This window comes from Spermophilus citellus, assembly GCF_964194105.1.
Source record: "Spermophilus citellus genome assembly, chromosome: 13".
Lineage (NCBI taxonomy): Eukaryota > Metazoa > Chordata > Mammalia > Rodentia > Sciuridae > Spermophilus > Spermophilus citellus.
This window is the reverse complement of record NC_138193.1, coordinates 114,727,480-114,754,340: the sequence shown is the minus strand read 5'-3', so window position 1 is coordinate 114,754,340 and position 26,861 is coordinate 114,727,480. Positions and strand designations below refer to the sequence as shown.

The 26,861-nt window shown below is 56.1% G+C and overlaps 1 protein-coding gene across 3 annotated transcripts; it reads left to right on the top strand.

Annotated features, from left to right (window-relative positions):
* Positions 1–2,193: 2,193 nt before the first annotated feature.
* COLEC11 (collectin subfamily member 11) lies at positions 2,194–26,339 on the top strand (the record flags this gene model as incomplete). 3 transcript variants are annotated; one of them, XM_081264942.1, is made up of 6 exons in its annotated part: positions 2,194–2,335; positions 10,401–10,472; positions 22,546–22,617; positions 23,518–23,571; positions 25,197–25,292; positions 25,423–26,339. In XM_081264942.1, the coding sequence occupies 6 exons, from the start codon at positions 2,203–2,205 to the stop codon at positions 25,830–25,832; spliced, it is 837 nt and encodes a 278-aa protein (XP_081121068.1). In that variant the 3' UTR covers positions 25,833–26,339. The 3 variants fall into 3 exon arrangements, with proteins under 3 accessions (XP_081121068.1, XP_081121066.1, XP_081121067.1); XM_081264940.1 differs by having other exon boundaries at positions 2,203–2,335; positions 25,441–26,339; XM_081264941.1 differs by lacking the exon at positions 22,546–22,617 and having other exon boundaries at positions 2,206–2,335; positions 25,441–26,339.
* Positions 26,340–26,861: the final 522 nt, after the last annotated feature.

The following is a 26,861-nucleotide window of genomic DNA, read 5'->3' as shown; positions in this document are numbered from 1 at the left end:
CCGAAAGACTCAGCAATGTCCCAGAATTACACGCAAATGAGTGCTGAGGGCACTTATTAGGTATCACCTCTGTTATCCCCCAGATAGCCAAGGGCTTCTCATTTCCATTTTAAGATGAGAAAGCCAGCTCACAAGAGGCATGCTGTTTGCCCAAGGTGCTGGTAAGTGGCGCAGCTGCTTCTGTGGCTGCCCATTAAACACCATGCCATCTGGTCACCAAAGCCCCAAGTGGTGGCTCTGTGAGCTGCACCAGGACTTCCTTCGGGATCAGGCAGATGTGAATGGCATGTCTGCTCCGGGGTACTTGGGGTGAGCTCAGGCCGCAGCCGCGTCCCTCTGCCCCCCCACGCCCACCCCATCCGAGCCCCCATCCGTGACCCGTACTCTCTGCATTACTGTGACCAGACGGTCAGTAAGCAGCAGCTTCCTGCAGAGCGGGTGAACTGCAGAGTGGAGCGGAAAGGTTGGACACGGAAGACTGCCAATGTGGCAGTGCCTCACGGAATCCAACTGGCCACCCAGGCAAATATATTCAGGAAAATAAGCCTGTGTAGCAATGCTGTTCACTGCTAGGGAACCAGGGGCTAGAGTTCAGGCGGTCAGTTGCTCTGGGGGCTGCGGCGGGGAGGAGCGCACCCTGACTTCACGGTTGGCCCTGGGTGGGCTCAGGTCCTTCTCCTTACCGCTAAGTGCCGTACTTCTTGCAGGCTCACCCCGTCCCTGTGTGCCGACCAGGCAGGATGGTAGGGGACTGGCAGGGAACCCACACGATGCCTCCAAGGTGTCAGACCAGGCTGGGTAGGGGGTGCAGAGGCTCATGGCATTAGTTGTGTGCGTAGTTCAGATTTTGCATCATAAAACATTACAAACTGACCAAGGAGTGTCACGGGGAGATGCTGGGTGGGCCAGAGCTCTCGTTGGAACTGCGGCTGCTCAGAAGGACCAAGCGGCTGCTCTCCTTCGCCAGTGTACCTCCCTCTCTCCCATTCCTGATTTTGGATTTACATCTTTTGCAGTCGGCCTGGCCCAAGTGTTTTTCTCTTAGGGAAAGCAGAAGGCCAGTTCCCTTCTGTGATTCCTTGTGATAGGACACTTGACCGATGGCTGGGTGCCTTGTGAGTTAGCTTCTGGCCTTCCCCTGCATGTGTGCACAGAGGACCCACGGCCAGCGTGGGGCCAAGTGGCGTCAGGGAAGCCGTCCCTGGCACCGTCACAGCTGCTCCCGCGTGCCGGACCCCCTCCTTGCCCTAGCCTTCCCTCTGAAGCCTCTCATCTGTCCTCTGTCTTCCAACCGAGTGAAGCTTGCTGGTCTGGCTTCATCCTGCTGGGTTGGCTTTCACACGTTGTCGGATGATGGACTGACCCAGTGGTCAGGTGCGGGCAGCGTCAGCAGGTGGCCTTTCAGGATGGACATGTTGGTGCTGTGGAGCTCCCTCCCTCCCCCGGCCCCCCTGTTGGACCTCCCTGGGCTCCCCCACTCCTTCCCTCCTGCCTCGACCGCTGGCCTTCATTGCTACCCCCTCTCCTGTTCCTGCGCCTCTCCTCCTCCTGCGCCTCTCCTCCTAGGGTCTGATGGTTTCCCTCTCTCAGGCTTTGAGGCCCCTCATGATGAGGAACGGGGTCGGGGGGCAATGAGCCCCACCCTTCCCAGGACAGCCCATGAGACCACTCGTGACTGCGTCCCCTAAATTCCCAGGGTGGGCTCCTTCTCCTGACCAGCCTCTCTGGAGGAGGCCACGTCTAGTGAGCCTCCTGTCCTTGTCTCCTGGCGGACAGGGGATGTGGGGCCTGGGCTCCTGTCTGTGAATGGAACCATTAGCATTGGTGCTTGGGCCGTTCCCTCTGGACAGTTCTGCCCCAGCTCTGTGGGGGGCCTCCGTCTGTGCCACCTGTCCTCTGTGCCCGAGTCTTTTCTGAGGATCACATGGGGTCCTGGGGCAGGCCTTGTGCTGGGCAGCTCATCCCAGCAGTGACTGTGGATACGCTCAGCCTTCACAGGCTCAGGGCAGGAGGACTGCGAGTGTCCTGCCTGACTGGGGCTTGAGGTCAGCTCGTGGCCCAGCCAGTAAGCGAGGCTCCAGATCCTGGAGGGGAAGGACAGGGTGGGCTGGTCGAGGCCCGCTTTGCTCAGTCACCCCCGCGCTCTGGAGTCCCTCACTGTTTGTGCCTTCCTTCCGTCAGGTCAATGTCCTGCCTGTGCTCATGATGAAGAGGGACCTGGCTCTTGCGGGCACGCTGACTGGCCTGGCCTTCCTGTTGCTGCTGCCATCTGGATGTCCTCAGCAGACGGTGGATGACGCCTGCTCTGTGCAGATTCTCGTCCCAGGCCTCAAAGGTAACAGCTGGCTGGGCGCGGTGGCGCACGCCTATAATACCAGCAGCTCAGGAGGCTGAGGCAGGAGCATTGCAAGTTCAAAGCCAGCCCTAGCAAAAGCGAGGCACTAAGCAACTCAGTGAGACCCTGTCTGTAAAGAAAAGACAAAATAGGGCTAAGATATGGCTTGGTGGTCCAGTGTCCCTGAGTTCAATTCCCGGTACCAAAAAAGAAAAAAAAAGTAACAACTGGTCCTGTGTCTGGGGCTCTGGCACCACAGTGGCCTCCAGGTGGCTCAGGGACCCTGCAGCATCTGTCTTACAGCAGAAACCCTGAGCCTGACTCCGGTTCCAGGGACAGCCAGGCGTGGCTGCTCCTTGTTGTACCTTGGCTTCCCCCGGGTCACCCAGGTTGGGTCACGGGGTGTCAGATCTTCTTCAACAGAGGAATGGTGGGACTCTGGGGTCAGCAGTCTGTGTGCAGCTCAGCCTTCCCCTGGGATCCCCGGGTCGGGGCACCGGCTTGGACTCAGCCCGGGAGGATCTCATTGGTCTTTTGGACAAACGAGGGAGCTGGAGGCGCAGACGCAGTTCTGAGCCAGGCGCTTTAGAAGCCAGCCTTGGTGGTGGCCTGTGCTCCTTCCCTTGGCCTTGCAGACATGGGGTGGCGCTCGGCATGAACTGTTCTGCCCAAGGTCCCGCAGTGAGCTCCCACTCTGCCTCCAGACGGTTCTTCCTTTTAAAAATGAGAACTTTCTTTGTTGCTTCCAGGCCTGGGGCGAGCCATGGCCTGAGGAATGTCCTGGGGGCACCAGCTCTCGTGCCTTCCAGTGGAATATCCACTTGGGAACGTCTTGGGCCAGAGACCCTGGAGCCGTGTGGGGTGGGAGGAGCTGCGGGCGCAGCTGCCTGAGTGCCCAGTGGAGCCAGCAGAACAGGGTCAAGCGGGCACACAGGGCCACGTGAGCTGCCCTCCTGAGTGAGGGGCGCGGTGCTGGGCCCTGGCCTGGGAGGAGAGGGCGGTTACAGCCACTTTTCACACCCCAGATCCAGTTTTGCCTCCTGCTCCTCCCTACATGGGCAGCCTGGGCTGTGGGCCCTGGAGCCAGCCTCTGCCTGGGCTGCTCTTTGTGTTGAGCTGTTAAGGTGGATCCTCGCAGCCTGGAGCTGCCAGACCCTTATGAGGACGCCGGGTTAGGACAATCCCAGGCCTCTGCGCCTTGCACCAGGTCAGGCTGTGGCGGCCAGTGTGCCGTGCTGTCCTGGTGCCCTCTCTAGGGCCTTTAGGACATCACCTCTGATCCCAGGCCTGGAAGACAGCAGCTAGGCTCTGCCCAGGGAGCCGTCTTGGGGTTCTCCAATAACCAGATGCTGCAGGGGTCCCTGAGCCACCTGGAGGCCGAGTTCTGGGAACTGGTTTGGGGCCCTGACTTTGAGGGCGTGTGAATGTGTCTGTGTGTGGAAACTTCAAGTTTAAATTGGGAAACGTGACTGTGGAGGTCACGTCCCCATCCACCATGTGGGACTCCAGAGTGCTGGTTGGCTCTACCATGTCTGTTGTGTCCTTCAGGACAGTGGGCATGGGCTCCAGGCTCCTTCCAGGTGATTTTCTGTTCTGTCATGAGGAACTGTCACCTGTCTGGCTGTCCCTTCTCATAAGTGCAGGTGGAGAAGAAGGCTGCTGGGGGAGACGGCCCACATGCACCTCACGCACGCTGCAGGGTGACAGGCTGCCTCTCCTCCCTGGCCGGGCCTCTCCAGCCGTGGGATCCCAGCCTCCCTTCCGCAGGGTTTGTGGTGAGGGTTCCTGTGCGTGGCCGTGGCAGGACTCCATGCCCCCCCACAGGGTAGACAGTCGGCAGCCAGATCTGGACTGCAGTTCATTTCCCGCCTCCTAACGCGCGGCTCCACCTGGACCAAGTCTCTGGTAACAGACCAAGGGAGCAGGTAGGAGGACACTTCAAACGGTCCTGACAGTTACAGGAAGGTGCGGTGCAGCTAAGGCTGGACAGGAGAGCAGAGTGTAAAATACCGTGGTCCCTAATTTCTTTTAAAACATAAAGACATATGCCACTATTGAGGAAAGCCGGAAGGAAGCACGCTGAGCCGTCACCACGGCGTGGTTCTGAGCCTGCAAGCTCCCTGCATGCAGCAGCCCTGGCTCTGCATGCACAGGAAGGCAGCATCAGCACCGGGTCTCCCAGCTGGGATGCACTTCTCGGGGCAGTTCTGAGCCAGGCGCTTTAGAAGCCAGCCTTGGTGGTGGCCTGTGCTCCTTCCCTTGGCCTTGTGGACATGGGTGGTGCTCGGCATGGACCGTCCTGGACAGGTGGCCAGCCAGGTCTTTCCTCTCTTTCTGGCCAGCTCACCTCCTGGGCAGAGTGGCACCTCCTCCATCATGGTTTGTCTGCACTTGAACCCAGTGTGGGGTCAGTGATGAGCTGGCAAAGCTGTAAGGCCCCGTGCTGCCCGTGGGGTCAGCAAACCCGTCCCTCTGCAGCCTGTCAACCTACTGAGCGCCATAGTGGGCGGGTAGGTTCTGAGCAGGGTCCTACCAGTGCTCAGACCCGGATCCTGCCCTGAAGGGCTGCTCATCGGACGGGTGGAGAGACTTGCTCCTGGGTGGCCAAGCGTGTGGAATGTGCAAGCCGCGTGCGCTGGAGCCCACCCTCTGCATCCGGGGTGTAAATCCTCGCTTCCTGAGACCAACCCTGTCATCTCTCAAGGCCAAGGGGATGTCCACTGCAGGAATGTTGTGACACAGCTACTCAGGCCCTTGGAAACCTGATCCTCTGACAGTGGATGTGGCCAGGAGTGCTCTGTGATACTGGGTGTGCTGGCTAAAGCAGAATCAAAGACTTCCATGGTTGCGGTGTTTCGATGGGGCGGCAGGGAGAGTGCAGAGGGAAGCAAGTTCCAGGTTTCCAAGCCATAAAAGCTCAGGGTTCATGTAAGTTTTTGTGAACCATGAGCAGACAGACTGGCGTCAGGAGAGAAGGCCCTGGCCTTGAGACAGCACCCTCCTGATCCTCACACACAGGGGCGGGGGGCAGGGGTTACCCCCCCAGTCCGGGACGGCCCACGATATGCTCAGCACACGTCAGCAAGTGGGCGAATGCCACTCTTCTCTGGGTGTCTTACCTGGACCAGGACTCACAGGCCCTGTGGAGAGTGATGCTCACACACACAGCGCCTGGAGAGGAGGGAGAAGTGGCCTCCAGCCCCAGCCCCTCTGCACTGAGCCCTGTGCTGTGTGGGTTTCCTGTTCCTGGACAGGGATGCAGTGACCAGAGGGCCCAGCCCCTGCTGCCCGGCTTCTAGATGGTAGCTTGCAACTGTCAAGGGAGGTAAGAGGTCTCCCTGCATCACGTGTCTTGTGAAGATCAGCAAGTCAGAGGGGAGCATGGGGAGGGACGGTGGAGCCTGATGGTGTTTGTCAAAACTGATGAGTCAGAAATCATGGTGGTCCATGAAGGGAGACTATTTAAACACAATACAGCTCTTGCTTTTAAGGGGAAATAGGAACACGGTGGCCGCTGGTTCATGAGACGGAATTTACTGAGAATCTTGCAGGGCTTGGCTCAGGGCTGGAGAGAAGAGCAGGGCCTCTTGGTGGAGGAAGGGGCCTGTCTGTGAGACCTGGCACATGCCCTCCTTGCCTTGGGCTCCTGGGACTTTGCAGGTCCACCTGTGGTTGTCGAATCTTCTCAGCACATACACCAGGCGGCCCCTTGACTGTGTTCAACAAAATGCATCTGTTGATAGTCCACTGTGTCTGCATTTAGAGAGAGATGGACTTTCCTTAATAGTTAAAGACCTTGCTGTAGGTGGGGAAACATGTATTTCAAAAATGTTTATTTTAAAACTTTTTAACATTGGTGCATAATAATCATCCTAACAGTGAGGTTCTTGTTACGTATGGGAATCAGGGAGACTGCTGCTCAGAAGTGACAAAGGGCAGGGTCGTTCTTACAGGTTTTATCAGATTAATTACGAATCAATTGACAGTAATCTCTCAAAACGAGGGTGGCCAAGCTAGCTGGGTCCTGCCGGACTCTTGCTTTGCTGGCCCAGGCAGTGGCTCTGGGGCCATGCCTCTCCTGCTCATGACCCTCGCAGACGGGCTGGTTCAGGGTTAGGAGCCAGTATTGACCTGAACGTCCGGGCCCTCCTCAGCTGGCAGCAACTATGTATCTAAGTATCTCATGTTGTGGATCTTTCTAGTGCAAAAAAGGCCCAAGTGCAATGTGGGCAAACCTTCGTAGGACGTGCAGGAGGCGAGGGCGGGTGGAACCCTGCCCCTTTTTTCCGTTTCTCCGAGAGGAGACACGTCAGTGGTGGAGCAGGAGCGGGGAGTTGAAACTCTGACCCCCGGCAGAGATGAGCCTTGTCCTTAGAGCTCTGCACGATAACTTGGTCCCCCTACGTGGTGTCTAAGAGGACCCGTATCTTTACGAAATGCTACACCACATTCCTGCGTGGAAGAGGAGACGTTGAAACCCTGGAGCGCTTCGGAGGGTGGGAGCTGCTTGATGTTGGTCAGCGTGGTTCTCAATTGCAGGCCACCCTGGGCTCTTCTGTCTATTTCCAGCTGTCCGTGCGGCAGGTCACTGCTGGGTGGAAACTCAGTGCTAGCCCAGGTCCTGTCGCCGTCCTTTATGGGGTGCTGTTTTGAAACAGGGCTGCGTCTGTTCAAATGCATCTGTGTGTATTTATGACACTACTGTGGGTCACACGGAAACCCATCCACTGGTCCATTGCCTGGGCACCAGCTCCCTGAGTCCAGTGTCCCTTCAGCCTGCAGCACTGTCCTTAGGAGTTTAGGGAGGTACAGACGGCTAACCACATTGTGGTTTTGCTTTTCCATTTCTGATGGTGGAGATGAGCCAAGGACCCTGGGGGAGCCTGTCACACACGGCACAGCACCCTGCTCGTCCCTCCAGTTGGGGGCCTCTGTTGGGTCTGCTTCTGGGCCGTGAGTCCCACTGTGGTGGGTGTGTTTGCATGAGCTCTGCTTGGACATCTTGGGTGAGCGCAGGCCTGGGAACAGATGGCCGGGTCTGTGTGCCATGTGCCCAGCTCTGAGAGGCTGCAGAGCCACCCACTGCGTCTCCCTGACTCTGGGTCAAGCCGCAGTGTGTGAGGGAAGCCTACCAGTCCTGACATGGTGCTGTCCACTTATTTATTTATTTTTATGCGGTGCTGAGGATCAAACCCAGTGCCTCACACATGCTAGGCAAGCGCTCTGCCTCTGAGCCCCAGCCCCAGCCCAGTGCCACTCGTTTTTAAGGTGTTTCTTACATGTTGGTTGCAAACTATAGTCTGTGTATTTTCTGCTTAATTTTAAAACATCAAAGTCTTTTTTTTTTTTAATCTTTTCTTTTTGGAGCTGGGAATTGAACCCAGGGCTCTGTGGTGGGAGTCAGGAGCTTTGCCACTGACTACATTCTAACCCAATCAGAGTCTTTTTGTCGGTAGTTTTTAACGCCGACCATTTTTTAAAATAGTCAGTTTTTCTGGCAATAAAAAGAAGAAAGATACTGTAACTGTCAGATTTCTCTTTGGAGGTGTAGATGAAAAGACATCTGCCCATCAGAAATAAGTGCCTACAGGTGACATAAATGACCCAGTTGTCCTCAGAGGGGTATCGAGACTGGCAGCACGTGGGCCGGGTAGCGAGGAGCTGGTCTAGAGTTGTGCACCACTCTGTGCTTGCCCGTGGCTGGCTCCAAGCTGCAGCGGTGGAAATGCCATGTGAGCCGGGTCCACATTAGAGCAGGGGCTTCCTGGTCAGCCAGGAGATTCGGGGTACACCGTCACGGAGCTTTCAGCCCAGTGGAGAGGAGGGGCAAGGCTGTGGCACAGGCCATGCAAGCACCCACCCTCGTCCAGTCTGATCGTCTCTGCTGGACTTCTGCCATGGTGCACTGCCCTGCTGTGTGGGTGACCATGCTGTCCCAGTCCTTGTGGGTACATCTCAGGGCTGGCCGCTGCTCCAGCCTCTCCCTCCAGCCTCCTGGCTCACCTGACCAGCTGCAGTGCCCTGTCCCTCTCCTCAGAATGCCTCTCTTGCTCTGCTTGGCCACGTCCAGCTTGTTCAGCAGCTTCACCTTAAAGCGTCTCTCAGAGAGGTGGCCGGTGTCCTGGCCCACACATGTCCCTGTGTTGATGCTGTTGCTCCTTCTCTGTTTCCTGGGTTGCTAGCGAGCGCTCCTGTCAGTCTGATTCTCATTCGCACGCACACAGGCCCGAAGAGCTTTCCTCTTGGGTAGCTTGCAGACGTTGGGTAGTGACAGACGTTCTGCCTGCCACCTGCGATGTCTGGGTGACGTTCCCCATGCGGGTCTCAGGGGGCCTTTTCCTCATGTTCCATCATGTCCTTCCTTAATGTTGGAAGTCGCAGTCACTAGGCCTTCAAATGTCCACTGGCTCCTTCTGTCCTCCTGTAGGGTGGACATTAGCATTTATTAGATTTTTCCTCAACTTGGCTCAAATGAACACCAGTGAAGCTTCCCGGTGGCTTATCTCAGTGCTGCGCAGTAGAGTCCTTCGCGTGCTCTCTGCCTCGTGGCGAGGTCCTCGTGGCTGGCCCTTCAGCCTGCCTTGGTGGCTTCTTCTCCAAGGGCGCTCCCTGCACAGGACTCGGGTGCTCCCTTCCCTACTGACTCCTATGGTGGGACGCTGCTCCTCTGCTGTCTTGGCCAGGTGCTGGGCACTGGCGCACGGGGGAGTCTGTCGCCCACTGCGCCCTTGCTGGCTGGTCCTCCTCCGGCGCCGGGCAGATGTCCACGCTGTGCGCACCCTGCTGGTTGACATCTCTTGCTGGGTTGTCAAAGTTTCTCTGAGAACTGCTGCTGGTGCATTTCTTTCTTTTTAAAAAGGTAAGCGAGAATTTGAGAATTACCCAGAGACTGAGGGCCGTGCATGAATGGGGCCAGGTGCCAAACCTACAGTAGGCCAGGGGCTTTCAGCAGGTAGCCAGTGCCTGTTGCTGTAGGCCAGGGCGACCTTGGGAGGTCTCAGGTCTGTCTCTCCTTCTTGATGTCTCTCACTTTGCTTTTCTTCTTGTTTAATCAAATTTAAAATGAATGTCCCCTCGGTTAGGCCAGATGGTCAGTTTTGGGGATTTCATTGGGGGGTCGATAATCTCAGTTAAGCCTTTCACCAAGTCAAAGGGTGTGTGGAGAATCACAGAGGATTAGTGTACTTGAATGGTGGCTTGCACTGTGCAGAAGTGTTCACACACACACGCACCCTCTCTCTCTGTTCCTAGCAGCACTGGTGGAACAGGTAAGGAGGTGAGGTCACAAAAAAGCTGTACATTTGCAACAGGGTCCCAGCATGCTGGGAGAGAGAGAGGTCAGGCTAACAGGTCAGAGAAGCCGCGGGAGGGCCAGGTGAGAGGTGGAGCCTGGTGTGTTGATGAGCCAGAGGTAGGGAATAAGTCTGAGGTCTGGACATGGTTGGTGACTAAAGTCAGCTCTGTGTGCCTTTTGAGAAGGGAAAGACGTAATATGGTTTTTGTCTTAGGCAGATGATCTTGGTAAGGGTGAGATTGGGAGGGGAGTCCCTGTCTTCCGTGGCCCCAGCCCCTCTGTGCACCTCTCTGTCCCTGTCTGGCAGGCGTCTCCTCTAGTTGCTCACGTCTGTCTCCTTACTGGTGTCTGAACACTGGAATGGGATGGCCGTGCCCCCTGGCCCAGGTGTCCACCCCACTCAGCAGTGTGTGTTACATGGGGCTCGTGCTCAGGGAGAAGAGGTGGTGTTCAGCACATCCCATGACCCAGTGGCTTCCCGGGGGCCCTGTGGGGCAGTGAGCGGCTTCCTCTCTTCTCCTTAGTGTTAGGATGGGGCCCCCCAAGGATGAACTGGGAGTCAGTTCAGAGGGAACGTCTGAGGGGCATCTGAAGGGTGGACAGAGTCATCTAGGATGGTAGCGCAAGGCCTAGAGCCTCGGGGACAGACGGGGGCACTGAGACTTGGGGAGGGTGGGCGGGGTGGAGAGGGGCATAGCAGGTGCACCCATCCACACAGCACCTGGGGTCCCGGCCAGATCAGTTGCTAAACAGATGTGACTTCTTCCACAGGGGACGTGGGAGAGAAGGGAGACAAAGGCGCCCCGGGAAGGCCTGGAAGAGTCGGCCCTACGGGAGAAAAAGGTACCTGCAGTCCCTGGCCCTGTTGGGGGGAGGGAGGTGGGTGATGAAGAGGAGGGAGACCTCATGTCGCACACTGCTGGGGAGCAGCAAGGGAGGCCCTCTGCAAATAGTGCAGCTGGCTAGCAGGCCAGGAGGTAGAGCGTCCTGGACAGTGTGCTGGCCCTGGTCTCCCTGAGCCGTTCCTGTCCAACAGGTGAGGGTGCTCCAGATCCTGTGTGAGCATTAGGGAGGAGGCGGGATAGACCTGGGGCTTCAAATGGTGCCTCTGGAGTCGGCTTCCCTGGCAGATGGCAGAACTCTGCTTGCCTCGTGGGAGTGAGCTGAGGCCAGGTCACACGAGAGGGAACGATCCTGCGAGTGGAGGAGCTAGAACAACCGTGTGGCAGAGCTGGATGGCCGTGCAGAGGGGCTGGGTGTGCGTGGGAAGGCACATGTGAGCAGGAAGCAGGAATGCAGTGCGGGATCGAGGGTGGCTCTGATTTGGCTCTTTTCTCCTGACGAGTGCCTTGGGGACCGTTCTGCGTGTGGGTGCCCGGGGCTCCTCAGCCAGGCAGTGAGGTGTGCGTGGATTTGTTTGATATCCGTGGGCTCCCAAGTTCCTGGATCTGTTGCTGGAGAGCCCCGAGTGGGTTTCACTGAATGTGTTGAGGTAGCACGAGGACAAATCCTCGCCGTGCACCTGTGGCATCAGAGGTGCGCTGGGGGTTCTGGTAGATGTGCTGAACCGCCCCTTTGTCAGTGACATTTAAGAAGGACTGGTCTGGCCTGATGTGCTCTAGTGAGTTGGAAAGGAGCAAAAGCCGACACAGAACTTCCTAACAAACTTTAGAAGGCATAGAAACCAAAGAACCAGAATATTAGTAGATAACTTGAGTTTTAGGATTATGGACATTTACATTTTCTTCTTCACATTTTCCATATTTCCAACAATGTTTATGTTCTGCAGTTGTGGAATTATTTTTATTATTAATTTTTGTAGTACTGGGATAGAATCCAGGGCTTCACACCTGCTAGGCAAGTGCTCTACCATTGAGCTCTAGCCTGTGACCATCTTTTTTATTTTTTGCAGTACCGGGGACTCATCGCAGAGGCACTCTACCACTATAGAGCTATATTCCCTGTACGGTTTACTATGTGTTTTGACAGGGGCTCGCTAAGTCATGGAGTCTGGCTTCAAACTTGTGACCCTGCTCCTCAGCCTTCTAAGTAGCTGGGACACCAGGTGTGCACACCACGCTCCCCCATGTACGTGTATTTAAAAGGTAGCTGAACAGGGGACCTGAATGTTGATGATCAGGCTCACCTGGAGGGCCTCGTGCTGGGCTGGAACCTTCTCGTCTCCCTAAAATATCAGGCACTTGCTCCTCTGCCCTACACTCTGCTCTGCTCCACATGCTGCACCTTGGATCGTCCAAGCCCAGAGCAAACTGAAATCTTTGAGTGGCAGAAGCACTTCAGCCCAGCAGCAAAGCCTGAGGTGAGGCACGCTCAGAGAGGCTGGGTTGCTGGTTGCTTCTGTTTTTCTCCCTCTGTGGATGGAAACATGACCTCAGGGATTCCAGAAGGGGTCATAGATCCAGCCCTGCATCACTCGGAGAACTAGTCCAGAGAGATGAGGCTGCAGGGGCAGCTGCTGGATCACGCAGAGCACGGAGCTCAGGTCCCTGCTCCTGGAAGCACACCATGTCTCTGCAGAACCTAGCCTCCCCCTCAGGCAGGTGGAGAGCCCAGCCTCCCCATCAGACAGATTGCTTTAGCATCTTGTAGCTTTTTGTGTTTCCGTGTGAATTTTAGGGTTGCTTTTTCTCTTTCTGTGAAACATGTCATTGGAATTTTGATAGGGGTGCCCTGAATCTGAAGATTGCTTAGGGCAGTTTGGACACTTTGAGAATATGAATTCTTCCGATTCATGAACACAGGATTCCTTTCGTTCATTTGTGTTCTCTTCCTTTCGTCAGAGTCTCATGGTTCTTGGTTTTCAGTATCCAGATCTGTCACTTCCTTTGTTGAATTCATTCCTAAGTTCCTCCTTCCTCTCGTTGCTACTGAAATGACATTGCTTCCTGAATTTGCTTTTTGGATAGTTTGTCATTAGCTTATAGATTTTTTTTTAAATTGTTGTTCTCCACAACACTTTATTTTTTATGTTTTTTTTTTAAGAGGAGAGAGAGAGAGAGAGAGAGAGAGAGAGAGAGAGAGAGAGAGAATTTTTAAATATTTATTATTTTTAGTTCTCGGCAGACACAACATCTTTGTTGGTATGTGGTGCTGAGGATCGAACCCGGGCCGCACGCATGCCAGGCGAGCGCGCTACCGCTTGAGCCACATCCCCAGCCCATTTATCTTTCAACTTTACTGAATTTGTTTATTGGAGTGCCTTTTGGGTGGGGTCTTAGAGTTTTCTACCTATGAGACTGTGCCATCTGCAAACGGAGCCAACTTTACTTATTTCCAATTTGGAAGCTTCTAATTTTCTTTTTCTTCCTAATTGCTCTGGCCAGGACCTAGAGTGCTTATGTTGAATAGATGTGGCAACCAAAGGCACCCTTGTCTTGTTCTTGATCTTAGAGAAAAACCTTCAGTTTTTCATCCTTGAGTTTGGTATTAACTGTGGCCAGGCTCCTGGACTTTTTTTTTTTTTTTAATTTTTGCTGTATAAAATTTTACCAGTTATGCCTTTGGCCATCCTGAATCTTCTGTGAGCCATTATTCACACCAGTTCCGTTTCCCAGTTAAAATGTTCAGTCTCTCATTGGTAGAAAGAGGATTCTTCCTTCAATCTTTAGTCACTGACAAATGTTTCCCTGTAGTTGTGGCCAATGTCATTTTTTTCTTGATGGCTACTTATACTGGTGATACTCCTTTTGATACTGGTTGGGGGACTAGTGACCCATGAGTTTTGCTAGTTTGGGAGAACATGTGAGGGTCCTTCGGATGTTTCCAGAGTGTCGTTTTCCCCACCACTCTCCAGGCTCCGCTCTGCCCCTGGTGCTGTGGCCTCTAGGCCTGGCTCGGTAGCTCCAGGGCTGCCCTCTGGAGGGCTTGTGTATGAGGAGAGGGCCAGTGGAGCGCCTGCTGAGCTCTCCAGAGCACGGCAGGGGCGTCCTGGAGACCAACAGGGAGGGCCAGAGCTGGCTCCCAGCTGAAGGACAGCTCTAGCCTTTGCAGGCTCACGGCCTGGGACCTGGGAAGGAGACCAGGAGTTTTTAGAGGCTCCACGAGGGGTTGAAGCTGCCTTCCCCTAAGAACCTCTGCTGGACTCCTGCTTCACCTCAGATCCTGTTGGGCCATAAGTGCAGGTCCTGGGCCACCAGGCAGTGGACTCTCCCAGCTCTGTCTAGATGCAGTTTCTGAGTGGACACAGCAACAAGCACCGGCTCCTCATGGTGGCCCCGAGGCTGCCTCTCTCCAACCCCTGGTGTGTGTCTAACTGCTGTAACACGACTGTACTTACGGCCAAGCTCTGCCTTCAACTCCTTCCAATCCCTTTTCTGTTCAGGTCTGCGTGGCTTTGAGTCCTGGGAGGTTCCGCAGCCTCCCTTGCCCTCTGCCCCTCAGGTATGTCCTCTGGCTGGTGGCCTCCCCTCCCTGGGTCCTCAGGCACGTTCTCCTGAGAGTCCCTCCCCTCCTCTCTCTCACTGAAGGGTGGACCCTTCGCTTGGGCCCCGCAGCAGGCACTTTTCTGGAAGCCCAGGGACCAGATGACCTCTGGTCTCCGTCCTGACACTGGTGCTACCTGTCTCTGCAGGCCCTGTGCCACCTCCCTTTTCAGGCAGCCTTGGTGGGCAGGGCTGAGGATCAGGCCCTGCTGCTCTCCCCGGGCCTGGGAGGCTTCCATGCCCGCTGTGGAATGCAGGTGGCCACTCGCAGTGTGTGCCAGGCACCAGGCGCAGGTGGCATTGTGGGCGGCATTGTGGGGTGGGCCCTGCTGGGTTCTCTGGCTCCATCTCTCGGGGACATCCCAGGTCTGCTCCACTTCTTCCTGGGACCAGAGCTGCGTCTGCAGTGTGGACTTGACTCTTTCCTACCCCTTTAAAAATTCTTTGGCCAGGTGAGGTGGTGCATGCCTGTAATCTCAGTGGCTTGGGAGGCTGAGGCAGGAGGATCGAGATTTCAAAGCCAGCCTCAGTAACTTAGCAAGGCCCTAAGCAACTCAGTGAGACTCTGTCTCAATAAACTACAAAAAAGGGCTGGGGATGTACCTCAGTGGTTAAGCACCCCTGGGTTCAATTCCTGGTACCCACCCCCTCCAAAAAAAAAAAAAAAATAGAATTCTCTGCTGAGGATTACGAGCCCTGTGTCTTTACTTTGTGCAGAACCCTGCAGCGGGCTGGCTCTTGGAGTACCCAGTGCTAGTGGCCTAGCTCATGCTCCAGCCCTAGGGCCCAGCCAGTGCACTCACCTCGCCCCCTGAGAGGGCACTGTGCAGCCTCAGGCCCACGTGGCGTGTCCTGCCGAGTGCCTCCTGGACCCTCGATGGCCCTCAGTGCTCTCTTGCTTCTTGGTCTGCTCCACGGGGAATCCTCTCTGCTACCTCTCTACCTGCACATCTCTCTGGGTACTGTTTCTGCTCTGGTAGAATACAAGAAATTACACTTCAACCAAAGTAGAACATTTTGGACAGAAAAAATTGTCACAGTGTATATATTTTTTATATAACAGACATTACATATATATGATCAAGTTATTTAAATGGTAGTGGGGTGATCTAAAAGGTGGCTTTGAATTCTCTAGTGTGAGTGTGAGACACAGATAAGTGTGTCAGTGATTTTTAAACCTGTTTTGAAAAAGCAGTGGAAGGTGATTGTAGCTTGGAACAGCTGGAGGGACACTGCTGCAGAGGAGGGGGCTGGGGCTGCTCACCCGGGGCCCTCGCACTGCCTGGATTGGCCTCCCACCTTAGGGCTCGGCAGGTCACACATGGAACACTCCCCCATCTGACATGAGATCCATCTGAGAAACACGTCAACTGCCTGAGACCCTCAGCTGCCCCTGGCTTGGAGGTGGGGGCACCTCTCCTGTGGCGCCAGGAGGTGAGCCAGTTAGTGACCAGTGCTCTTCAGTGGACACCATGACTGCTGCTCAGTGAGCACCACAGGTGGGGGTACCTCATACGCATTCCTTTATGTGTCTGATGCCTTTGCAGCCTATAGGTCCCTGGGGACAGATGCACTTTGTTGCTTTCAACTCTGGGTCTCAGGGCTCAGTGTGGGACTGGCATTTGGAGGGCACTCGGTTGTTTGCAGTAGATCTTGAGGGCTGGTGCAGTGGTGCACACCTGTGTTCCCAGCTGCTTGGGAGGCTGAGGCAGGAGGATCTCTTGAGCCCACGAGTTAGAAACCAGCCTAAGCAACATAGTGAAACCCCTTCTAAAAGAATAAAATAAATAAAATAAAGCTATCTCAAGAAGAAATCATCTCTGAAAATCTTTAACATCTGTGGTTATTCCAGCATCACCGAGAGTCCCAGGTCTGCGTGCCTGACGCGGCCCCAGGTGAGGGAGCTGCCCCACCTGCGTCCAGGGAGCAGGTCTGTGTTCTGAGGCTTCTGGTTGCCTTGTTGGGCTGTGTTCTCTGCTGCTACAAAGAGGGGGCTCTGCTGCAGCAGATGACGCTCCTGCCCAAGCACAGCTCTGGCTTCAGGAGGACACCAAGCTGCTGTATCGCATCAACAGGCCTGGGTGCTGCTTCTGTGGGGCTGGGCTGCCCACAGGGAGGGGCCAGGGTCTGGAAATCTCAGCTCACCAGATGCAAGCTGTGCCCAGCTGGGCCTGGCCTGCGGAGAGGCTGCCTGGAACCGCTGCCCTGCCGCGTGGCAGCCCCTGCTGGGGAGGAAGTGCTGCTGGTGCCTGCCTTTCTGAACTAAGAGCCAGGCAGGGCAGGACTCCTGCTGTCCTTCGCTCTCCACGGAGACAAGAACAACCCAGTTTCCAGCCTCAGGCAGTATGGAAAGGGTAGATGGCTTTGCTGACTGACCTCTGGTGTGTGTCATCTCAGTTTCTCGGTGCCTAATTCCCAGACCCGTGATGTGGCAAGAGCCGAGTGGCAGCCTTGTTCCTTTGTCACGGAACTGGGACCCTCTCGGTGTGCGGAAAAGGAGGAGGGCGGCCCACCCCAGCGAGGGGCCCTCTGTGCCGCACAGAACCCTTCATTAAAAATCGCCGAGGAAGCTGGATTCTGAGTGCCCTTTTTGCCCTATCTCCACTTCAAAGGACTGTGTGATACAGCTTCATTAAAGTTAATAAGCACTGCCCACCCTGCTGTGAGCTGCTGCCTGCCGCTCCGGGTACATGGGTCTCTGCTGGACAACTCGAGGCATCCCTGCTTTTCTTTGTGGAGTGGGGTAGAGGACAGCACAGCACATATCCCCAGCGCTTGGGGCGCTGCTCCTCAGCTCAGAGGCATAGGCTCTTCGTGTGCTGGGTGCTGCCAGGGTGCGGTGGGAGAGCCGTGTCTGGGTCTTGCCAAAAGCTGGCTGCCATCTGCAGCAGCCTGAAGACCTTCCTGGAGGCAGGAGGGTGGGGAGCTCTCTGTGGGGTCCACTCTCCTGGGCAACCACACCACCGCTCTGCTCGGGGTCAGCCCCCAAGGGATGTTTTCCAGTAACACCCATCTGCTATAGAAGAGGTCCGGCTGCCACAGAGAGAGGAGTGTTGGCAAGCTCTGGGCTCTCACGGCCCTCACCCTCTCCTCTTCCTCAACACAACCACACCACAGGAAGTTCCTATCAGGTTCACAGCTCACAGCAGCAGCAGGTCCCAGAACAGCCCAGGGGGAGGTGTAGGGTCAAACCAGCTCTGTGCTTGTGAGCTTTACAACCTTGGATTGTGTAAGGATCAAGGGTAGGCCTCTGCACATGCATTGTGCTCTGCGTGTGGTGATATGTGCACCATACATGCATGTGTGTGGCATGTACTGCCATGCATGTATGTTTGTACAGACACACGTGTGTGTTTGCACAAATATGTGTCAGTATTTGTGTTGGTATGTGTGTGTCTATGTCCACATGTAAGTGCATATATAGTGTTTTATGCTCATGGATGCATAGACGCACACATAGGTACCTGTATAGAGTATGTGAGGTGTCTGTACATACAGTGTATGTGTATTTGTTTTTGCATGTATGTTTGTATGAATGCATAAATGTGCATAGCATGCCTGTGTGCACAAGTATGTTTGTGTGTATTTATGCATACATGTGTACACATGTCTCTAAATACGTGTTTGTGTATGTGTATTGGTGTGCATATGTATGCACCCGTATATATGTCTGTGTATATTCACATAGCATATGTGTGTATAGACTGTCTATGTGCACACAGATAGTGTATGTGTGTATGTCTGTGTCTATGTGTGCAAATGTATATTATGAATTTTTTTGTATTTACACACATATGTACATATACATACACTCATGCATGCATGTGTTTGTACGTTTGTATTTGTGCATGTGCATGTATATGTACATGCTTGCATGCAGATATGATTGTATATTTATCACATAAGGTTACATTTGTATAGGCATATTTGTATGGATGATGTGTATGTATGCCTGTATGTGTGTGTGTATGCCCACACAGAGTATGTGTGCACACATGCCCATATATGTGCAGTGTGTGTATGCACACAAGCACATACATGTCTAGCACACATGTGCATGTGGGAGAAGATGACATGTGCACACGATGCATGCTTATATGTGTGTATCATGCATGCACATGTCTCTATGCATACATGTATGCCAAGTGTGCATGCACACACGGGTGTGCTTATATATGCACAGTGTGCAGATATGTCTGTGTGTGGGTTTACAGTGTGTGCCCGTGTGTACTGTGTACATAGGTGTGTGCACATGTACATCTACATCCAGTGTGGGTGTCTGTGTGTGAGTATTGCCCAGTGAGGCCCTCGGCAGAGGCTTGGTGAGTGGCAGCTCTTCTCCATTGGTTAGATCAGAGCAGGACTGGGATGAGGTGGTAGCTGTTCATGGTCTGATAAGTCTGTCCACTCTCTGGTCCACCCTGCCCCCAAAGTCCTTCCTGTGAGTGTGACCAGGTCTTTTCCTGTCTGTAGGTCTAAGCTGTGGGTGTGAGGCAGAAGGAACCAGAAGGGCCAGGAGAAAGAGGGCTGCCCAGGGGCTGTCCCACTGCCTCTGCCCCGTGTCCTCAGCCATGGCTGACACAGAAAGGCAGGTTCTGTGGGGCTTCTCAGTCCCTGGTTTCCTGCTTTGGGCGTCTGGGAGGGCCTTGTTTGTCTTCCCACAGTACTGAGTGACCATGAGTCTGCACTGGATGGTCTGCCCTAGTTTTCAAGGGCACAGTAGTTCCTGGACCTGCAGAGGGTGGTCTTGCTGGCCCTCTGTGTGGACCAGCAGGGAGATGGAGTCCTAGCTGAGGGTGGGGTTTGAAGCCCTGGAAATGGAGTCAAGCTGCCTCGGTCTGAGTGGAATCCATGACATTTGGTGCCCACCCTGTGCTCTGCACATGACATTCTTTGTTCCTGATGTCCATAGTGACCCAAAGTGCTGCATACCATTAGACAATGTTTACAGATGAGGAAACTGAGGGTCAAAGAGTGTCATCACTTGTCTAAGACTTTGTGGGTAGAGACCTGGCTTTGGATCTAGGTCTGTCTGCTTGCAATGTCTGCACTTGGAACCACTGGGCATTAGTCTTGGCTAGCTTGCTGTGTGGCCAGTGTTGTCCTGCATACTCTGAGCTCCCTCTGTGCTGGAGCAGAGGAATGGCGTGTTGTCTGCTCAGGCTACTGCAATAAATGCCACAGACGAGCAGTTCAACTAGATTTATTTCCTTCAAATCTGGAGCCTGGAAGTCCAAGGTCAAAGTCTGGCAGGATTGGTCTCTCCTGAGTCCTTTGTCTGTGGCTGGCAGACAGCTGCCTCTCTGGGTTCGCATGGACTTTCCTCCGTGGCTGAGCCTCCGTGATGTCTCACATCCTCCTATTAGTTCAGGGTTCAACCTGTGACCTCACTTAGCCTTAGTGACCTCTTTTAAAAAAGCGTTTGCCCTGGGGTTTAGGACTTCAACGTAGAATTTTTAGAGGGACAAAATTTAGCTTTAGCAGAGACTGAGACTGTTGTGAGCTTAAAACCAGCAAAGCCATGTGCAAGTGCTGTCCTGCCCTGTGTCCCGGGAGTGTACTGATTTATCTCTGGATGATGGACAAGTGAAGAGAATCGCCTGGGCTTCCAAGTGCTCTGCTGCCACCTTTCACCTGCACCTGCTGACTTCAAGGAGCAGGCTGGGTAGGGTCCCAGCCAGAGACCCAGAGAAGCTGCTGGGGTCTAGGTCAGTGCCCCCGAGCTTGGGTGTCCGTGACAGTTCCTTAAAGCGCAGGGGCACATCTGTCCAGCCCTGGGTGATGTCCTGATTCTGAAAGTCCCTGCCAACGATGAGTCATTGCTGCTGGCGACCTGTCTGTCCCACATGCTACACCCAGGTGCTCTTCCTGTGGTTCTCATTTTCCCACCACAGTCTAGGAGGGGAACTGCTATCAGCCCCAGTTTGTAGGTAGGAATGCAGTACAGAGGCCACACAGGTGGTGAGGGAGGACTGAGCCAGGCTCAGGGCCTGTGCTGCTGAGCAGGTTGCTAGATGGCTGTGTGTGGCAGCAGGGTGGTGGGCTCAGAGCCCTGGGCGTCAGGAGGGCTGGCGGTCATGGGGATCTGTATGCTACGGCATACTTCGTCACACCCATCTTCAGATGAGGACACTGAGGTGCAGAGAGACTAAGCAGTGAGCCCGGGGTGGCTCAGCTCCTGGGTGGTGGAGCTGAGGTGCAGACCTGGGCCTCTGTGGTCCTCTCCTGGGGCTCCTGTTCCTCCAGCCTTCTTGCACCCCAAGCCTCAGCACTTCAGGGCGGCCCTTGGATCAGTGGCATCTGCACCCGTGGAAACTTGCTAGAAATGCCGGAGCCCAGGCCTCTGAGTCACCCTGGGACAGGCCCTGCCACCTGTGGTGTGCAGGCCCCCGGGGACCCCGAGGTCCTCATGGCAGTGCTTGCTGCTCTTGGCTTGGAGCTCATGTCTCTCCTTGTGTCCTTCGGCTTGGCTGCGGCTGTCCACACAGCATCTAGTTTCCTGTGTCTGTGCCTCATCTCCTAGTGCCCCGTGGCAGGGACGAGTCCCCTGCTTCTGTAAGACAGGAGCTGAGCTCAGTACCTGGCTGGTGACAGGCACCCGGTGTCGGCAACAACCTTGGATTCTGTTAAAGTTTGGCTCTGTGACCGGGGTGGGCTTCCTACAGCAGCAGGTGCCCGCTCGCCTCTGACCTTGCACTTCAGCTGGTGGAATGGGTGCGCATTGACCCCTCTGTGCAGGGGAGGTCTCGTGTGGAGTGTGCTTGTGTGGGAAGGGGCTTCCCCTCCAGGGGAGGGCCTCATTGTCCCTGTTGCCTCAGGGTCTGACCCTCCCACGTGATCACCCGCAAGGGCCTGCCCTCCACCTCCCACAGACCCCTGCCACCCCCTAGACACTACCTGTCCGCCTGCCCCGCCCCCGTCCTCCCCAGCCAGCTCCGTCCCTGGCCCTCCCCATCTCTTCACTTAGTGGCCAGCTGCGTCCTGGGTGGGACCTCGCCCTCTTCTTCCCAACTCCCTGGTGGTGCAGTGGTTCTCTACGCCTCAGGGACAGATGCTTCCCTCGTCCCTTTGCTCCTGCTCCTCAGAGACTTCAGCTTCTACATGGTTAATTTCCTGGGTTGCAATTGCCTGATGGTCCCCCGATTTCCCAGCAGACTCCATGTGCTGTGTGGGCACACACACCTGCGGCACCAATGTAATGCTGGGCTGGTCAGACCCCTCCCTCCCTGGTACCCCAGCTGCACATGGCCCCAGTGACTGCTGGGGTTCCCACCTTCTAGTCCTGATTCCTCTGACTGATCCACAGGCCCTCCCTGCAGGAAAGCAGCCCTGAGTTTCAGATCAGCAGGTCTCCGTTCCTGTCCTGGTTCCACCCTGAAGTAGGCACTGACCTGGTCAAGCCCCATAGCCCCGCCCACTTCTATGTAGGGACCTTGTACAACCACAGGAGAGCTCATGTGAGCCCACGTGCTCTGAGCAACGCATCGCTCCTGGCCCTTCCCCCGGCAGCGCTGGACTCAGTGTGGCTCACCCGAGCCATGCTCTGTGCTCTGGAAGCTGCCCATGTGCGCCACAGCGCAGTAGTTCCTGCCAGGAGTCCATCTCTGCACGGAGCTCGCTGGACTGGGTGCAGGTCCTCCTGCTTCTCTTGGGACCTGCTTTTCCCGAGCTTCCCTGTTTCTGTGACAGCGTGGGTTGGGAGTGATCCCGAATCCTTGGGCACACAAGACACATTGGGGATGAGAGCATGAAACCGAGCTTCCTGCTGCAGTCCCCGAGCCTGCTGTCAGTCTGCCTGGCCATCGGTGACCACCTGTGGAAAGGCAGGAGCAGGTGGCCTCTGGAGGGGAGGAGCCTGGCATTCAGCAACTGTCCTCTGAGTTTGTTCTGGGGCCATGCAAAGATGGCCATTCTCAGTCTTGGTGTAGTGACCAGAGGGAAGTCCTGCAGGGTCATGGTGGTGTGAGGCCAGGCCCTGTTCCCTCCTGCAGGAGACAGGAGAAGAAGCAGAGGGGCTCGTGACTGTTAGCAGGGGCCAGCAGGGAGTGTGGAACAGGCACTTTGGTGTGGAGCTGGCCCAATGGTGAGGCGTGCAGGGGCAACCCAGGCCCTCCTTCCTGCTCCCTACCCCTCCTGAGTCTCCTTCAAATGCAGCCGGGCAGAACCCAGGCTGTGCCACCTGGCACCCGTGCCCATGTTCCCAAGAGCACCCCTCTGTGTTCTTGGAGTCCTGTGGTTCTGGTTCAGCTGGGGACGGGAGTGAGAGCTGAGAAGCACCATGGTGTGGGGTGGAGGTCAGACCATGCCTCCTTCCCTTCACTGTCACAGAGGACCTGTGTGACCTTGGAGAGGTTAAGGGCTGTGCAGTTTTTCAGTCTCGGTCTATGTGTGCATGTGCGAGTGGGAGATGGCAAGGAGGAGGCATGTTGGATCACCTGTGCATCTGCCAACTTTGATCTTATCGTTTTCTACAGGAGACATGGGGGACAAAGGACAGAAAGGCAGTGTGGGTCGCCATGGAAAAATCGGTCCCATTGGTGCTAAAGGTATTCTAATGCAGTTCTTGCCTCCCACTCCCTCCCAGGCTCGGAGCATCTGAGGACAATTGTAGAAGGACTTTCTTGCCTGGTGGTCTTACTAGTTTCCGTGTATCACGCCTGTAAATTCTGCCCCAGTGCCTACTTTCAGAGATGGAGCCAGCGGCTGCTCCACCCATGGTGGAGGGGGAGGGCAGTGTGCACGGGCGGCAGGACTTAGGGGTTTGCCTTCCCTGGTGCAGGGAGCTGTGCGAGGCCAGGTTTGTGTTTTCAGCCACTCCTCTCAACAAGCGTGATGCACAAGGTTTTCATCGCTGAAGTAATGCCGGGCACGTCAGGAAGCCGGTCCACTCAGCCCCTCTTTGGTTTCTCAGGCTTTGTGAGGCTGCGGGATGAGTCAGCCAGAGCAGGACGCAGGTTGTCCCACCTAACGGGAGGTTGGGCCAGTGCTCCTGGCTGCCCGAGAGGGCCAGAGGGACCTGGGTTCCAGCGTGAGGTTATAAGTGTGTCCTCCCTTCCTGGACCTGACCGTTGCTAAGCCCAACCCCAGCTCCACCATCCTGCATGTATCTGGATTTCCGTGCTGTGGGGAGGGTCAGGAAGGAGCTGGCGTCCGAGCCAGCCGCCTTCACCCTTGGAGCTGAGGATCTGTGGGTGCTGCCTGCAGAGTTATCCGGGGAATACCCTGGCTTCCAGAGTGAGTCAACAGCAAGCACCTGTACCTCCTCGTGCCCCAGGACATACACAGCGTCCCTGTTCATGCAGAGGGCACTCCCTGTCTTCCCTGCAAAGGAGGGTCTGGGAACTCTCAGGCTTGAAACCCGAAGGAAGAGGTTCAACCGGGATGCTTTTTACTCAGGGAACACATCAGCTCTGAGTGGTGACCTTGACTCTGCTATTCTTTTCCAGGTCAAAAAGGAGATTCTGGTGATATGGGACCCCCTGGCCCTAACGGAGAGCCAGGTATGGCATAGCGGCCTGAGGATTTTTTTTTTTTATTATTTCTATCTGTTCTACTTAGTTGTACACGACAGCAGAATGCATTCCAATTCATTGTACACACGTGGAGTGCAACATTTCAATTCTCGGGTTGTACATGGTGTAAAGATGCACCACTTGTGCAATTACACATGTACCTAGGGTGATGACGTCCACCTCATTCCACCATCTTTCCTACCCTCATGACCCCTCCCTGCCTCCCCTTTGCCCAGTCCAGAGCAGCCCAAGGATTTTTAATAAAATGTATTAAAATTGTACTTTAACACTGTGAAGCGTGAGTGACACTGCGGGGGCTGGAAGGCAGGGCCTCCATGACACTGGGACGTGGTCTCTCACTAGTCCCTCACCTGATGTCTCGGTGCCCTTCCTGGGCCTGCCGTCCCTCTGACCCCTGCATGGCCAGGCTCAGGCCTGCCCGCCCCACAGCTTGTGCTCCTGGGTCTTCATCTCTCGGGGTGCTCCAGGATCTCCCCCTCAGAGGTGCACACCCTGACGCCCCAGGCGCCCCAGCAGCAGTCCCCTGTGTCCGCACCTTGGGGGCCACCAGGGATGTCTGGGCAAGCTCAGGGGCACGTCATTCAGCCCTGTGGAGCGCCTGCTGGAGCTTCCTGCCCATTCTCTGTCCCCCCAGAGCCACATGGCTCTGCCGCAGCCCCTCTCCCTGCCTGGGCTACATCCCGGCAGGCCCCTGTGCGAGGCCTCCCTCTTAGCTCACCTGTGAGGTGGAGAGGACAGCAGGATGCAGCCCGGGCTGCGTGCAGCCAGGGTTCCCCACCACCTGGAAGGCTGAGGAGGGCTGACGCTTACTGCTGCTGCTTCACCGTGGGTGCTTTTCCATCTGTGCTGGGTCCTGTCCCCTCCTGCCTCCTGGCGGCTAGCTCTTCCTCTCTGTGAACCCCCCCTCACCATTTACACCTTGGCCTTCTCTGTGGAGCAGGAGGGTCCTGAAGGCCTCCCGCCAGCTTCCTGCTCCTGGTCCCTAGCTGCTCCCCATCCAGGCCTCTGGATGCCTCACCTGGGGCTTCTGGGTCCCCTCCCATCTGTCCCACCGTCCTGTGGAGATGCCTGGGTCCCTCAGAGTTGTTCCTGGGAGGGACACTCTGAGTCCTTTAGCAGCACCCTGCCCAGGCCCCTCCCCGCTCCCCACCCCACCTGCTACCTGCAGGTGTGCCTGTGGCAGCCCTGGCTTTCTCCAGGGCACTCCCGAGCTGTGCCAGCAACGCAGAAGGGACTGCCCAGACGCACGGGCTCCACCCAGAAGCCACCTCCCGCAGAGCTCTGGAGTAGACCGTGCTGCTGGCTGCCCTCCTTCCAGGCACCGTGTGGCAGTCCTGGGCTCTGCTGGCTCCGTTCCTCCTTCCCCCATGCCCTGGTGTCTGCACTGCCACCCTCAGCCTCCCTGGGGAGGCCATGCCCCTCCTCCTCCTGCCCTGCTGCCAGGCGACACTTGCAAACCTGGTCTTGCCTTTAGGAGGTCATCCTCATGGCCTCGAAGGCCTGCCTGGTGTCTGCCAAGAAACGGTTATATCGGGGGTGGGGTGTGCTCCTCTTCTAAACCCAGCGCCTGCTCAGTGGCTTGACTCCTGCAGGTATCCCCTGTGAGTGCAGCCAGCTGAGGAAGGCCATTGGCGAGATGGACAACCAGGTCGCGCAGCTGACCACGGAGTTAAAATTCATAAAAAATGGTATGTTGGGCCCTGGCTTCCCTTCCCCCAGCCCTGGGGGCAGAGCCCCGGCCACCTGCGGCTCCAGGTGTGGTCTGGGGTCCCCGTGAGCCTGAGGCCTGTTGATGGGAATGCAGTGCTCACTTTCCAGCCCTGCCCTCCCCTGCAGCTGTCGCTGGTGTGCGGGAGACGGACAGCAAGATCTACCTGCTGGTGAAGGAGGAGAAGCGGTACGCCGACGCCCAGCTGTCCTGCCAGGGCCGGGGTGGCACGCTGAGCATGCCCAAGGATGAGGCCGCCAACGGCCTCATGGCCGCCTACCTGGCCCAGGCGGGCCTGGCCCGCGTCTTCATCGGCATCAACGACCTGGAGAGAGAGGGGGCCTTCGTGTACTCGGACCGGTCCCCCATGCAGACCTTCAACAAGTGGCGCAGCGGGGAGCCCAACAACGCCTATGACGAGGAGGACTGTGTGGAGATGGTGGCCTCGGGGGGCTGGAACGACGTGGCCTGCCACACCACCATGTACTTCATGTGCGAGTTCGACAAGGAGAACGTGTGAGCGCCTGCCAGGCCTGCCCGGTCCTGCTGCCCGGTCAGCAGGCGGCTCCCATGGATGGTGCCCCCAGCCAGCGGTCCCCGGTGTGGGAGGGTCTCTGGGGACAGCATGCTCCCCCCCCCACCCCGGGAATGCAGGGGCTCCTGGCTGTGGGGCATCTGAACCTCAGAGAACGCAGTGAGCTGAACAGGAGAGCCGTGTCCTGGGGGCTCCCTGTGTGCCGCAGACCACTTCACTGTGGAGGGCGCTCGGAAGGCTCCTGCCTTGGTCCAATAGTAAAGGCCGCCCTTCACTATCACAGTAGGTAGGTGCCGACGAGGGCGGTGGGTCTGGAATGACCTAGGCCTTTTCATTCCTGTGTGGAAGGGAGCCCTCATCCAGGGGCCCGGGTTTCCATAGTTAGACTAAAATGTAGGTCCCTTGGCACTTGTTATCCAAGTAGAGGCCACTTGCTTTGCTTCAAACCCAGATTTCAGGAAGATAAGAATAAATTCTGAAGCTCTGCCATGGCCCTGTGGTGTCATCTTGTCCTCTTACCTTCAATACTGTATCAGTTATGTGTCGCTGTATAACAAATTGTCCCCAATCTTGGTGGCCCGAGGCAGAAACATTTAATCCTTGGGTGTGTCTGGACCAGGGAGTTGTGCAGGGCCTTGCTGGGGCCTCTGCTTCAGGGTCTCCCGCCTGTTAGAAGTAAGCCCATGTGGTTCTGGCAGAGCCCACTGAGTCCTCGTCACTCACACCAAGGACGGGGGGGGGGGTCACAGGACCGGGGGCTGCAGGGCGGAGGCATCCTCGTCCCTCGAGAGGCTGCTCCACATGACCAGCTTCATCAGGGCAGCAAGGAGACGAGCTGCAGAGAGAACACTGGCCTCTGTAGCCTGGCCTGAGAGGGACACCCTTGTCTCCAGTGAGTTCTGTTTGTTGGGAGAATCGCCAGGTCTGGCCCCCACACAGGGGGCCCACGCCAGGGCGTGACCTTGGGGGGCTGGTTGCAGTGACCCATGGTTCTCTTGTATTTCAGACCCAGAG